We start from the raw sequence: 13986 nt of genomic DNA, 5'->3' as shown, positions 1-13986 counted from the left end.
CCGCTGCGTTCTTTTTTTTTATATCAACAGTTCGATAAATCTCTAGTAGAAAAAAGCATTTCGGTAAACGGGAGGTCTAAAGTGTTGGCGAACGAGGGGAATGTTAAATGTTATAGGGTTTTGCTTTCAGAGTTTCATTTTTTTTGTAAGCTGCTCCGAACGACTGTACTTCAGTGTGTTGTTGGCTGACTATATAAGCGATGTTTGTTGGATTAGGTAACGATAGTCATGGACCATTCTCATTTCCGATTATTAGTGGTGACAGTCGAAAGACGTTGGATTTGATGCGGAGTAAATTCCGCCAAAGAATTGAGAGTATACATATGAGCAATGAACAATACAAAACGGCACATAGCAACGCAGTTTTAACGACAGTATGCAAGCGATATAACAACATAGCAACCGTTGAATAAACGGATAAAGAGAGAGAGAGACACTTTTTAGCGAGGATTGGAACGGCTTTCTGTTCTCCTTCAAATCCCCAGTCCGGTAGAGATTAGTGTATCGAAGTAGCTCGATTTGAGCGAGAGAAGATTTTAAACTTAACAAAACATAATGCACCGAAACAACGGTTGAAATCAAAGCAACGACTGCTCGACGAGAATCCGCTCGAAGCCGGGCGGTGGCCCGTAGGCGAAGTTGTCCAGCACGATGTCGAGGATGGCCCCGTCGTCGACGAACATGCAGGGGTGAACATTACCACGCACGTTTAGCACCGGCACGTTCAGGTTTTTGCCGTTCAAATAGAAGTTCAGCTCGACGTGATCGTACGCAACGCCTATCGTGTCACCTTCCTGCGGGAGGCCAGTTTGGTCAGTACCGCTGCTTCCGGTGTTAGGTCCCCCGACGATGGGGAACACCGGGGCCGAGCCGGGCGTTAGGTCGACGGGTACGGTTGAGGACGGGGAAGTTTCGAGACTGGCGGATCCGTGGCCGGGTGAATTTTGGCCACCGTGCTGTTGGCCGGTCTTGCTCGCGTCTAACCGATAGATGACCTCCCCGCCGTGCAGCACCAGATGGTTCGAGTTAAGACACCACGATTCTTTGTCCTTGCCACCGACCGACTGGTTCAGGTCGGTCTGCTGTGTCGCCAGTCCGATCGACCAGTGGCCCGATTGCTGCAGCTTTACTTCGAAGTAAGATTTCGATTGTACAAGCGGTGCGTTGGCCAGTACGCCGCCGGTTCCGCATGCCCGCAGGCCGTTCTTTATGATCACCACCTCGTGGCCTGAAGAAATGGGTCAACACATTTAGTTTGCCTCGTTCCTAATGGACTTCCCCCGAACATTACTCACCCATATGTGACGAGTCCAGCTGCACCGGGTTAGATGTTTTCGTGATGTGTACCGCCTGCGCTGGCAATACCCCGTTGAGGCAGTTCTTTAGACAACAGAACATTGCACAGCCGATGAAAATTCGACGTTTTGCTAAAGTTTGCCTGGTGCTTGCGGGATTTATGTTTTGATTTATTCACGTACACTTTTTCTGCAATGTTTTCTCGGAGACTGATCAGCGATTGACAGCTGAGTTGTCGTTTGCAAGCCAAATATTTACGTTTTGACCAAGGTTACTTTGGTAAAGCTTCAACCTGCTTGGTTAACCGTTGAAAAATTAGCTGAAATTGCGAACTTTATGTTGTGACGACAGATTTTAATCATAAACCTCTCAAATAAATGGTAGGTACTTTTTCACAAGTTTCATTTTCTCGTTCCACTTAGTTTTTGAGAAAAAACGTTTGAGTTTTTGACAAAATTCTGGAGCTGCACCCCTTTGGGAACGTACTATTTTATTGAAAGGTACATAAATCTGCTAACTGCATACCTTTAGGCGTAAAACAAGTAATTTTTTTGAATATGAATTTAATTTCATCGTCAGTTAACAGTTTTTAAAAGGATATCAGTTCTTCGGATGTTATAACATACAAACAGGGAAAATGAGGTTTGCGAATAACTTCATTGACTAATATTAGTCACGTTGTTCTTATGTAATTTCTTTCGATTGAATTTGAAGTCAACCAAAATACGACTTTTGTACGACAATGCTAGACAGTTTATTACATAAGAATTGTTGGTATATCGAATATGTATTTAGGACGACTATACAAAAAGCTCCAGCACGACGAGCACGACGGAGTTCCTATTACAGTTCCCTGTTGGTGAAATCATGCGTCCGTGGCCTACAAATACTATTGATCCATCGTGTTTAACCAAGAGCTAGCATCTCTCTCCATTTGATTTACTTCTCATCCGTTGGAATAATGCGTGTTTGAATCGTTTTCTTCACCGAGTGGCGCATATATCAACGCGGGTAAGATACTAGTTAAATTCGTTATCTTTCTGTGCCTTCGTAACATTCGTCGGACTGCACACGATCGCCAAGGATCACCGGTTGATCTTGTTGGCTATCACGTTAATCTCACTACGATTTTGGTCAAAAGAAATACATAACGAAGGCGACTTCAATCATACCAAATCAGGAGAATGCTAATTCTATTTTCCGGATGAACTGTTTGTAGGAAAATATGTTTAACGAAAAACGTGGAACTAAAGTATGCATTTAAAACATCCCGAGTACCGAATGGGAATGTGGACTCATAAATCATGTAAAAGTAATTCTCTATTTGCGTTCAATTCATCTCACTGTCACGGGGTTGGTGTAGGTACCACAAATAAATAAAGTCATTAAATTAAGCGATCACCATTTGCCGGCGCACAGTATCCCCAGCAACAACCCTAAACTACTACTAGCCGTTCCGTATGGAAATCAACTCCCTGCTCCCCTGTCCATTGTCTCACGCTTTCATTATTTTCTTTTCTGAATTTTTAAACCTAATCACTAATCACGGAGAATCAAACCACATAGCGTTGCCTCCATCTATCTGCGCTGCCGAAAATAACAATCTCCTGCCCTTGCATTACCTATAATATTTGTTGTTGTTTTATATGTGTAAGTATATACAATACAAGCAATAGCACTACTGAATTTTGTTATTTTGTAGATTTTGTTTTCTACCTTTTCACGCTCATTCTTTTTAGTTGTTGTTCACTGTTTCATTTGCTTATCCGTTTGCGTACAGTACAGTACAGTCCATGTAGTATGCAAAGATTTATATCTGTATCTTTGTGTGTATGTTTGCGGTAATGTGTGTCGAAGATTGGGTAAGAAACATTGTGGCTTTCTTTTGATTATTGCTATGCCTAGCTCAGAGTTAGGTTTAGCCAGCAAAACAGTCGTTCCTTTGGAACAAAAGTCTCCCGGAGTATCTTGTATATTATTTTTCTTGTTTCCCCCCCTCCACTTTAATATGGTCACACACTGATCAATTATCCCGTTGATACACTCATTAACATTTTCCTCTACATCTTGGTGGGTATTCTGTAAATGGTGAACAACTTTCACTAATTCCTACGAGTTGTTTGTTTGTTTCTTATCCGAAAGAGAAAATTTCTCGACCGAATGATGCATTATTCTACGCTGAGAGCAAGACGATGTGTGCAAAACAGTGATAGTTTTCGAGTCAATTTTGTGGTTTTTTACCGTTCTGTTTTTCTTCGTTACTGCCCGTTGTTGCCTAAATCTAATGATTGCTTTTAGCAAAACATGTGTTTTTTTCGTGTAAGTTCGCAGGTTTGCTATACTTTTTTGTTTACTCTTTGTTAGTCGCTTGTTTCTATCTTTATACCCTGCTGCCGCGCCGTCCCTTTGATTGAGTTTTCACAGAATTTACCCACCGGGGCTCGGATGAAAATTTCTTCCATTCTTCCCTCCCTCCTCACCCCTCAAGCAGAGCGGAAAATGTTGGGTTCGGTGGTCTGGCAGGGTGAATGATATAGTTGGGCCCACCGTTACCGTGTGTTTCGCGATTGGTTAAAAATACTTTTATAACTATATAAACATTCACAACATTTAGCAACGACAAACGGCGAAACCACGGACGATCCAATCTCTCGACACCAAAAGTTGACGAGCTCCTTTTTCCCAGCTTTCATCTCATGCGTGTCCCCGTCCAATCTCCGGAGTGTGGAGTAGTTCTCGAGCAGCAAACAAGCAGGGCCATACCTCCCATTGAAATAGTTTTTTTTTTCAGTCTGTTCCAGTCCTAAAACGGTCCCCCGGTAGCCACTCGCCGTGCGACGGGAACAGCTGGTCGGTTGGTAAGGGGTCGGTAGATGGTCGGACACGCTTACACACTGTCGTGCTCGGCAATGAACTGAGCGGAACAGCGATTATCCTTTTTGCCGCTCGTACGCTGCTGCACCGTTCGGCAGATCCAGGCGAAGAGCACAACGAGCACGAAGAGGAGTGTGGCCATGATGTACACCAGCGCGGACAGCTGCGAATCCGTGATGGTTGTTACTTCCACCGGCGAGAGCAGTACGCTCAGGTTGAGCTTTTGGGCCGAGTTGCCGGACATGATTTGGCACCGATAGCGGCCGTAGTGGTGTGCCTTGATGTTCGGTATCGATAGGTACGATCCAATGATTTGGCCTGCCTCTCTGCGTGGGAAAGAAGAGGAAGAATAAATAAGAGGATTAAGTAAAAAAAAAGAATGACTCAAATGTATGAAGTAATGAAATCAATATGCAAAAAGTATGGTAGTTGCTGGTGGAATGTCCAGATGATGGCATTTAACCGAACATGTTTTACAAAATAATTAAGCTTCATTACAACAACAGGCATCAACTACAGTTGACTTCCGGTTAACCGCGGGAATCCAATCCGCAACATGACACTAAATAAGCCTGTGACGAGTGAAAATAATCCGTAACGATTGCGAATAATGTAACCAATAGGACACTCGGGATAACTCATTCGCAACTTACGTCTTGGCAAATATTCCGCTCTACAACTTTACCATCAGGAGAAAGTAAGTCACGACGACAAAATTAGGAATTTAAAGAACATGAAAAGTACTCAATTCACTTCATGACGTAATGCATTTCGTATGGTTGGAATGGTGGAGGCGGTGGTACTTAAAACACGGGAGGCAAAATATCCGGGAGCGGAAGCAGTCACTTCCGCATCGTTTGACGCATTGTCGAGTGAAACGACATGACGTAAGATCGATGGAGATACAATCGATACTAGTCGCTGGCGGTGTATCGGGCTGCGGTATCTGAACCATCGCTTTGATGAAGATGGCAAAGAGTGTGATAACGCTTGCATAGAAGACAGTTCCCGGAACCACGGCGTGAATGGTTTGGGAATTTCCGACGGTTTGGAACCCTAAATGAAAGGGATGGAGCACTTGGGCTGATTGGATCTGAAGTGCATTCGGGATGTGAGTGGTGCGCTTTTCCACCGCCCATTGCAGAGGGAGGAGTTGATTGGGCGAGAAATTAATTTCCCATACCTGGTCACGTTCACCTGGACGCTGTCGGTGACGTTGTGCGGATCGTCGTCGAACATCTGGCTCCAGACGATCTCGTTGGCCGCATCGGGCAGGTACAGGTTGCCGACGTACGCCTCGCAGTAGAACCGAGCGCTTTCACCCACGCTCACCATCATGTCCTTCGGCCGGAAGGTGGGCATCGGGTTGTCCGGTTTGTTATCTGCAACGAAGAACGGAAACATAGAGTGTCTGTGTCTGCGCTACCAGGGATGGTTACTTTTTTAAGATTCGCCGATATACCAACCTTGTAGCCGGAGCTCGATTTCGTGCTTGATGGCGTGCGTTTCGTTGCGCAGAATGCACGTGTAGTTGCCGATGTCGTTCTCCTCCAGGCGCGGGCTGTAGATCGTCTGGTTGGCCGCTTCCGGGTACACGATGAACGACGACACGTCCTTGCTCCACGGGTGGGGCTTATTGTTTTTGAACCTGCCGAAAAATGTGTGCAAACGAGAAGAGTAATGAAACGTTACAACGCTCTGGAAATCGCTGCAGGATTACATTATCCAACTATTTGCAGTCCAAACAGCAAAATCTCCTTTTACCCTTTTTGGTAAATCCACTTTCGTATCCGATTAGCTAAACGTTTCCAAAGTATGTTTTGCCATTTTATAGGAGAGAAATGGCAACGCGAAAGAAGGTACATTTTTTTATGTGTGTTGTAAATTCCCTAGCAAAATGTATAGACCCAGTTAAGTCAAATATCTCTGGCCCTTTTGAATTTCAAATTGATTGTATCATTGCACCAAAACACAGAGTGCTTAGAACGTAACGGCTAATTTGAATTCGGGCGTTTCGAGTATGCGTTTTTTTAAGCGAAACGATGCTGCATTTCAAGTGCGTTCTTCGGTAAACGCAGCAGGCTTGTTGTGCAAAAAATAACTGTTTATTAAAGGAGATGTGATTCCACATGAGAAGCTGCACGAACTCATGCAGGGTAAGGAATGTCTTTAGTGCAAAGGATGTCTAGAAATGCAAAAAGTATAAAAGCTTCTGTCGCTGTAACGTATTTAATTTAGGTGTCCATCCACAGAAATAAACCCAAATAAGCAATCGTCCACGTAACATTAAGGCACTTGTGGGTACTGCGTTCACCACTGGAGGGATGGACTTTGCAACGTGTGCAGTAAAACTAAAGCAAAATTAAAAAAGTTTTTAAAAGAGCACCATCGCACCAGCCAGGACAACACTGACTGTTCGGAACAGAATGTAATATACCGCCCAACGTCACACCCGTGTCACGCCGGGAATTAGCAGAAACGTGATGAGGTTTTCCCGGCTTTGGAAGTGGGGCAGCAGGGAGATGGGACCGGTGCGGTTGATGTTCATCCGTGCAATTCTCTTTGTTTCGGACTATGCAATTGTTGTTTCGTCAAGCTGGGTCTTCTTTGTGCTTAATCGATATATGTTCGCCGGTCTGTTTTTGGTAGGTTTCACAATACTGTAGCATAAACCCGACTCGAAAGTGGTAAAAGAAAAATGAAACGCTCGCAAACCGCACATAATTAAAATTATTCCCCACGTTATGGGGTTTAAAAGCGTAGCAGCAGCAGCTATCCGGTGACGACGATGGTTCGTAATTTAATCTCCATTCGAAGCTCATTATTTCTCACCATCGCCATGTATCCTGGCGCGTTTGGGGAGTTGTGCTTTTCTTTGAACCTTGATAGCTTATCGTTATTTCACCCGTCACAATCGGAATACCGACGGGCAATGAAAAGCGAGCCCAATTTAATGCGATTTTCCGTTGGCCGTTTCTTTTTTGCCATCCATACCATGGTTTGTTGTTTGTCGAAAACGATTCAGAATCGAACATCAAATACGTCAATTTGCCGTGAAGCAACGTCCCTTACTCGTGTAGTTGATTGTTATTTTACACATTAGCTTCATAAGCAAAATGAAATTGATCTTCTTTCGTCAAAAGTGTGTGGAAAAACAATCCTACTCGTGCGTACTCCGATGGTGTGGATTCTACCAACAGCATTATGCAAATAACATCAGCAAACATTTACCAAAAAAGTGAACCATGTCGATCGAGCGTGTCGATTGTAGGTTTCCGTTTTTCGAGGATATCCGCCGATGGGATCAAATCTCAATACACGTGGAGGTAACTTAAACACAATCGATCGTTAACAGCAACCGCAAGTGCTGAAGGTAGCTCAAGCAGAAAGCTGTTGTTTAAATTGCGGTTTGTTTTGGAAAGCTGCAGGGAAAAATAACGAATCCCTGAAGCGCCAACAGTGCAGCGATAATGCAAAAATATTGCGTTCATCCCAAGGCACTGCTAAATTTCGAGAGGAATTTTCTTGTCAAACTGCAAAAGTGTGCCGCCCTCACCAATAAATCCAACAGTAAGAGTTAGTGTGGGGAAGGATTTCCCGTTCGATTAAACCCACACCCACCCTTTCCTACGCTTCGTGCGGCTTAGGAGGGAAAAATATTCGTTTGCAAAACATCTCCACCCACCCAACGCAGGTGACGGGGTGGGTGGTGGATGTCGGGTTTCCACGAAAATAATCCATCCGTAAGTTTCCTATCCTTGGACCAGGCACAATATGCCCGGCGGGTGAATGCACTTGTACCATTCCGCACCACGGACGAATGATGATGATGAAGGTAATGGTTTCATTTTGCGATTGCACAATTCCTTCCGGGGTTTCGGAAGAAACTTTTCCCCACTGGAACTAAGGGAGGGGGGGGGGGGGGGGGGAGGTTGTTTCCGGATGCAAAACGACGCTGCGAGGGGTTCAGATTCCTTCAAGGTTTCTACCCCGCACGTTTTTCTCGGTTTGTTTTTCATTCCGGTGGAGTTCTGGAAGCGTACAGGTGCAGTTTAAATTACTTCTACAAGAAAGTGATTTGTTTAACATGTGTTAATAAAAAATTATTTTAAAAAAATAGAGGCTACAGCAGGCTGATGGTAAACAAAACCCTATGTATGGCAAGGCTCGCTTGCAGCACTATACATTTATAACGCCCAATAGGACTTGAATCGTAAACAGTTCGTTCATCGGGGAAGAATTCTTTGCACCAAGCGCATCAAACAAGTAGCACGTGAAGGCCAAGGTTGGACCTCCTCTCTCGTGCATAGATTTGCATAATAATCATTTGCATGGCAAAGGCAAAGTCGTTCGGCGGGGCAGCTTCGCTTGGGATTAATCGCGTGACCGGCATCTCGATGTCGCCGTTCGGAAACTGATTAGATTCCCCACTGTCCACAGACAGAGAAAGAGGAAGAGAGGGAGAGTCCGAAGCTCGGTCGTTCCAGTAATCAGCTGCTTCCGACCGACTCCACCGGGAAGGGAAGGAACTACCAAACAACCACCGGTCCCGGGGATGGAACTCAGGCGACGGTTCCTTCGAACTCTCACTCCAAAGATCTTTTAACCGCACATAAGCGCACGGCGGGATACATTTGCATCCAAATGCAACTGCATCGTTGGCGTGGATGCGGTTGTTGTTTTTTTTGTTTTGGTGTGTTCCCTTCCCAATCGCTTTCCTTCGCTCTGCACAGCTTCTTCGCGGAACGACGGTGCAGATTCGCTTATCAACCCGCCGGCATCATGTTTCCACGGAACTGCGGACCGGCGCAAAAAGTGTCCCCTTGGTGTTGTTATAGCCTGCCCCATTCCGTAAGTGGATTGATAGAATTTTCGGAAATCTAACATCGGCTAAAGCGGGCAGCGCTGGAACAAAGGCTGACCAAACATCTCGGTGAGATATTTGCATGGTTTCCCGTTGTGCTCGGCGGAAAACTTAATAACAAGCACAAGGAAGCGCGATCAGGAGTTGTAAGGCTTCCAAAAACAAGCAATGCAAATATTCCATCGCACGGTAAGCTACTCTTTGGGGATCTCTGAAAAGACACCGCTTGGGAACCGGACAACATTATCGATTCCCTCCGACGACGTTGTCCCTAAAACGGACGCGGAAAGTGTGAGAATTGGAATCCGATCCGAAAACAACCGCAGACTCCCGGAGCCCCGTTGAGCCAACGGCATCTCCGATTGTCGACGCTGGATGAATCTCCCGGCAATCCGATCCCGTCCGGTCCGGGCTTGACGCGCCTTGCCCGGCATCCAATGTGACAGGTTTTTGCGGTTTGGTTGGTCAACAGTCGACGAGAGACGGGTGCTGTACGGGAAGGCATGGTGGTGGAGGCTCATTTGCACGCCTAAAGTACCCTACACCCTTCCCAACCGAACCTGGTAAGTGTCCGATTACAGTTTGGACACCCGGTAATGAGGCCCCCTCCTCCAAGGTTCTCCTCTCTCTCTCTCTCTCTCTCTCTCTCTCGCTAGCCTACCTCAATCCGTCGGAAAGCGTTGGGAACCAACTTCGGCCTCCACCGAATGGAGCGGGATGGTGTGGCGAGCTGTCTGCTGCTGCTTCTGGCTCTACCAATAATGAGGGGAGGCTAATGAGGGCCTTGAGCCGCCGGTTGCGGGAAAAAGGTAACTCGATACCCGGTCAGGAGATCGGGCTTACACCCCTTCCCCCCTTGTCTAGCTGAGGAACCGAGGCGGCGCGGCTTGTAAAGGCGGAGAGGTGTGCCAGGTCTGTGCGGCAGGTGCCCGTTCGGGAACGGGGTGGCCCTAAAGTGGTCTTAATAGAGCGGAGCAACATTTTACAACACTGATGTGGTGAGGTGGTAAGCCCCCAACCCACCGCCCAACCCAGCCCCAAAGCGTTAGCGAGCAAAGGCGGCAGCGGCAAGTAAAACGTTTGTTGAAAGGCTTCCCTTCGGGCGCGTTGTGGCCCACAGCAGTTGACACTACTCGAGTTGTCGCCGAGCGCGGCCTCCCTCAAAGGGAATTGAGCGTACCAAAACAACCACCTCCTCTCACCGTCTGTGTCCGTCTGTCCGTCCTCTACCACCGCGCCTCGCTTCACCGACCGAATCCCGGGTGTTTGATTTCTGGAGGTGACAGGATCGGAAATGTATGTTTTTGACACCGGCGAACCCGAGATTTCTCGCCCGCTTGTTTCGCCGGTGCGAAACACCGCCGGTATCCTGCGGCATTCGTGGTTGGACGGTGGTTGCATGCCTGGGTGCCTTTATGCGCCCCGCTTGCACAAAGGAAACGAGAGATGCCTGAAGCGCCATTTTTTTTTTTTTGTTTGAGCAGGGAAAACATACGCCAAGGATTCGAAGCCAATGCTACCGGAACGGAAGTGAAAGCCACAGAAGCATGGTAATGTCTGCCAAAGGCTGCCACCGCCCCACTGTGGCTTTAGGTGACTTCTGCCTGTGAAGGATATTTGTCTTCCGAGGGGAAAACAGGAAGGAAGGGCAAAAGTAATGCACTACTTTAAATAATTTAATTTTGCTACTAAAACAAACACTTGCAAGCAGTTAGAACATTTAAAACATTGATCTTGATGACTTTATCCTCGTACGAAAACATCCATGGTAGGTGTTATGTCTTGAGCACTGTTCACTTTCAACGAATCGTACAAATAATGGTTAGTTATCCGTGATCTTAGTTTTGTTTCGTGTGCAAAAAACAAAGATGCCCAGAAAAAAAATGATTTCCCATAAATTGATAAAATGTTTTCGTCTAGAATGTTCTTAAACCAACTTGTGTAAACTTCTCTTTTTGATTCGTTTGATATTTAGACAGAATTTTCTTTAATTTGAAAACGGTAACAACTCCGTCGAAGGCGCATCGAAGACATGAAATCGTTTTTCAAATTCGAACTAAATCATGTCAAAATAAGTAAATGTGCATAATTACTACAGCTAATAGGACGTTTCATATCTATTATTTCATTTAGAATGCTTTTTCAGTTCGTCAGGTGTTGTTTTCCATGAACATTATTGATTCGCTTGTCTCGAAAAAGCACAAGCAAAAAAATTTTATATTGACTGTGATTCAGTTCTCTTGCTCGTATGAAATTTACAGTTCGTGAAACCGCATAAACAAACAAGTGTTTGGTACTAAAAGGAAAATCAATGTGATCTAGATCTCTGCAAACAATCGAGCTTCGTTCGATGAATCAATCGTTAACAGCAAGACGAGAAAACAATGACGATTTTGCACGCGATATGCCGATAGTGTACTCTGCAGTAACCTGACATAAATGAATATAAAACCAACGCAACATTACCGATTGTAATTAGTTTGAATTTAGTTAGAAATGATAACGAACTTTTTTAAAAATACAATTCTGCGAAACCAATCATTCCGGAAACCAGCAAGTTTGGATCGGCAATAAATTGCTTCCGAGAACGCTCGTTGGGCGCAATCGAGCTTCCGTTGGGGCACGTTCGCGTTCTTCACCCTCACCCCCACACCCCTTCGTGTGGAAACCACATTCTAGTTCCCCTGCATTCTGTTTCTCTCTAATTACTTAATTAGCAATGATGGTGGCGAATGGTAGTAGTATGGGGATCGATGCGGCGCCATGCCCGCGTTCTGAATCCGGTTTTGACCGGGAATCGGCCCGGTAGCAAGCCGCTCACAATTAGCACAACGCTCGCTACCGCGGGTTGCTATAAACGGTAGCATTCATTTCTGGGGCTTTTTAAATGGAATCTGCTGATGCTGAGACTGGATTATGGAGAATTTAACAAAAACGAGACCTCCACGCTGTTGCGAATATATCATTTTCCAGCGAATGGCAACGTTAGCGTTCTACAAAGTCACATTCCATATCTAACTAATGTACTAAGCAATTGATAAAAATAATAAAGGTAAAAGAGTAAATGAGGCCCCGGGCTAGATTCTCCTCTTCCTGCTGGTTCACATTAAGCGCCTGAAGCTATGCAAAGCGCGACGCATGCATACTTTTCAAATATTTGATCGCTAACGGTTCGCTTAAAAGAACATAACGGTTTAAACTAATCACGCAGTGGAGGTTGAATGCGGGTTAATATACTTTTACATGTTAAGTTACTGTAAGTTACTAGTAACTAAACTATACCACACATGATGGACAGCATGAAACAATGAGTTTAGTCGAAGAAATGAGTTGGAAACGGCGGCGCGCCCGCAGCGAGCGCAGCGAGCGGACTGCGCTAGGTCTACCGAAAAACAGAGTTTGTTATAGTTTTGAGAAATAAGGGGGGCCCGTGGGCCCCCCTCATACCGCACCCCTAGGTTGATTGCGTAGCCGAAATTAACGGTACACACTACGATTCAAATACTCGTAGGTTGAATTTAACGAATTAATGTATCACCAATTGCATACATTCAGTTTAAACGTCCACAAGAGGTGTACCCACGATCGAAAACATGGCGGCCGGGGCCTCATTTACTCTTTTACCATAATAAATAATGGAAATTTGCGTTATTTTTTATCTTTGAGGTCAATTTGTGCCGTAATTTGTAATCGCAAAAAATAGCGCACACTAGTACTTACATAAAAAATGTTTAAAAAAACTCAAATTCGATATTTTCTGCTTCACTTTGCAAAAGATAGTCAACAAATATAGTAAAAAGCAGCCGTTTGTATGAAAAATCTTCAAAAAGTAGAGAAGTTATAAATAGAACGGTCAGCATGGTTCTCGGAACTGGTCGAACAGAAAAATCTGAAAGTTTTGTATCCGATGAGCTTTGGATTTTAAAAAAGATCTTCTTTTGTAGAAATATTCAGCCGTATTTTTGAGATATTCAATTAAAAAATTGCTTCACTGTCAAAATTACCGTTGTTTGCATTTGAGTGTTAATCGAAGAACATACCATATTGAGGTCACTGTGCCGGAAGGTAATCCAAAACAATCGAATGGCTATTGCGGAGGTATCTAAGTCCTGCTGCTGGTTAGTTGTTCGGGGCGATACCACTTGTTATGTTCTATTCACCTTGTCTTCAGCATCTACCCCACAGTGAAAGTGACCGTTGAAATGTTAGATATTGAACGTGGCTTTGTAGAACGGTCATGTTACCATGCCATGGGGTGGAGCGTTGCTGCCAAAAATGTGGCGCTTGTTAGTTTCTTGCAGCAATCACACGCTGTAAAACGCCGTAAGTACGCAGCATCGAAATTCTGGGAACTGGCGGGTCGAACGCGGAAAGCAGATAGAGCAAAAATAGACGTTGCAGAAACAAAACACAAAAAAAAATCGAATCAAATGCCCCCACTCCAACGAGGGACCCCGCGAGTTGGCGGTGGGCGATAGTAATAATTTGTTTCGCGGAATTCGCGCACGCTGAGCGCTACCGTTAGCAAGAGAGACCCGTCATGCCCTCCGCAGCGCGGCCGTCATTTTGGAGAGTACTGGAAAAAATGTCCCCCCCCCAATCAACCTCCATTGCGCGCGTTGGCTCAAAAACACACCCCAGCGCCCTTGGGTTCGCGGAAGGGTGTACACTGAAAACCGCATCGACATCGACAGCGCCAGATATTACTTATCACATTCCACCACCGGGCGAAACCGGGTCGAACACATCATCCGCGAACCCAACAACCCCGTTTCCATCCTCCCTCCACTGGGTGTACGCCATATCAGTCTGGAGTAACCTCACCGAAGTGCAAGGTTGGGTGGTTGGAACAGGTTGGAACAGGTGTGTGTTTGGGGATAATTTCGGGAAGTCATTTTCATCGATTCTCGGATGGAAAACATATGTCGGTGGCGCATGCGCAGTACAAGACC

The 13986-nt window shown here is 45.4% G+C and overlaps 2 protein-coding genes across 2 annotated transcripts in view; both read right to left on the bottom strand.

Annotated features, from left to right (window-relative positions):
- Positions 1-251: 251 nt before the first annotated feature.
- On the bottom strand, positions 252-1470 carry LOC131287259 (SPRY domain-containing protein 7). The gene is made up of 2 exons (XM_058316293.1): positions 1296-1470; positions 252-1228 (listed from the first exon to the last, which is right to left on the bottom strand). Exons 1-2 carry the CDS (start codon positions 1396-1398, stop codon positions 579-581), a joined length of 753 nt encoding a protein of 250 aa, XP_058172276.1. The 5' UTR covers positions 1399-1470; the 3' UTR covers positions 252-578.
- Positions 1471-4183: 2713 nt separating this feature from the next.
- LOC131284384 (fibroblast growth factor receptor 2-like) overlaps positions 4184-13986 on the bottom strand; it is a 31251-nt gene continuing 21448 nt past the window's right edge. The window contains exons 2-4 of the mRNA XM_058313239.1: positions 5637-5818; positions 5354-5552; positions 4184-4496 (exon numbers count right to left, since the gene is read on the bottom strand). Coding sequence (XP_058169222.1) covers positions 4184-4496; positions 5354-5552; positions 5637-5818 — 694 coding nt within the window. The remainder of the gene's footprint in view (positions 4497-5353; positions 5553-5636; positions 5819-13986) is intronic.

Source organism: Anopheles ziemanni, chromosome 3, assembly GCF_943734765.1.
Source record: "Anopheles ziemanni chromosome 3, idAnoZiCoDA_A2_x.2, whole genome shotgun sequence".
Classification (NCBI taxonomy): domain Eukaryota; kingdom Metazoa; phylum Arthropoda; class Insecta; order Diptera; family Culicidae; genus Anopheles; species Anopheles ziemanni.
The sequence above is the reverse complement of the archived record's forward strand: the minus strand, read 5'-3'. Positions and strand labels throughout refer to the sequence as shown.

Coding starts and splice junctions, on each gene's coding strand:
- LOC131287259 (XM_058316293.1), bottom strand. CDS start 1,398: ATGTTCTGTTGTCTAAAGAACTGCCTCAACGGGGTATTGCCAGCGCAG. Junction 1,229..1,295: donor GCTGGACTCGTCACATATGG/GTGAGTAATGTT, acceptor CCATTTCTTCAG/GCCACGAGGTGGTGATCATA.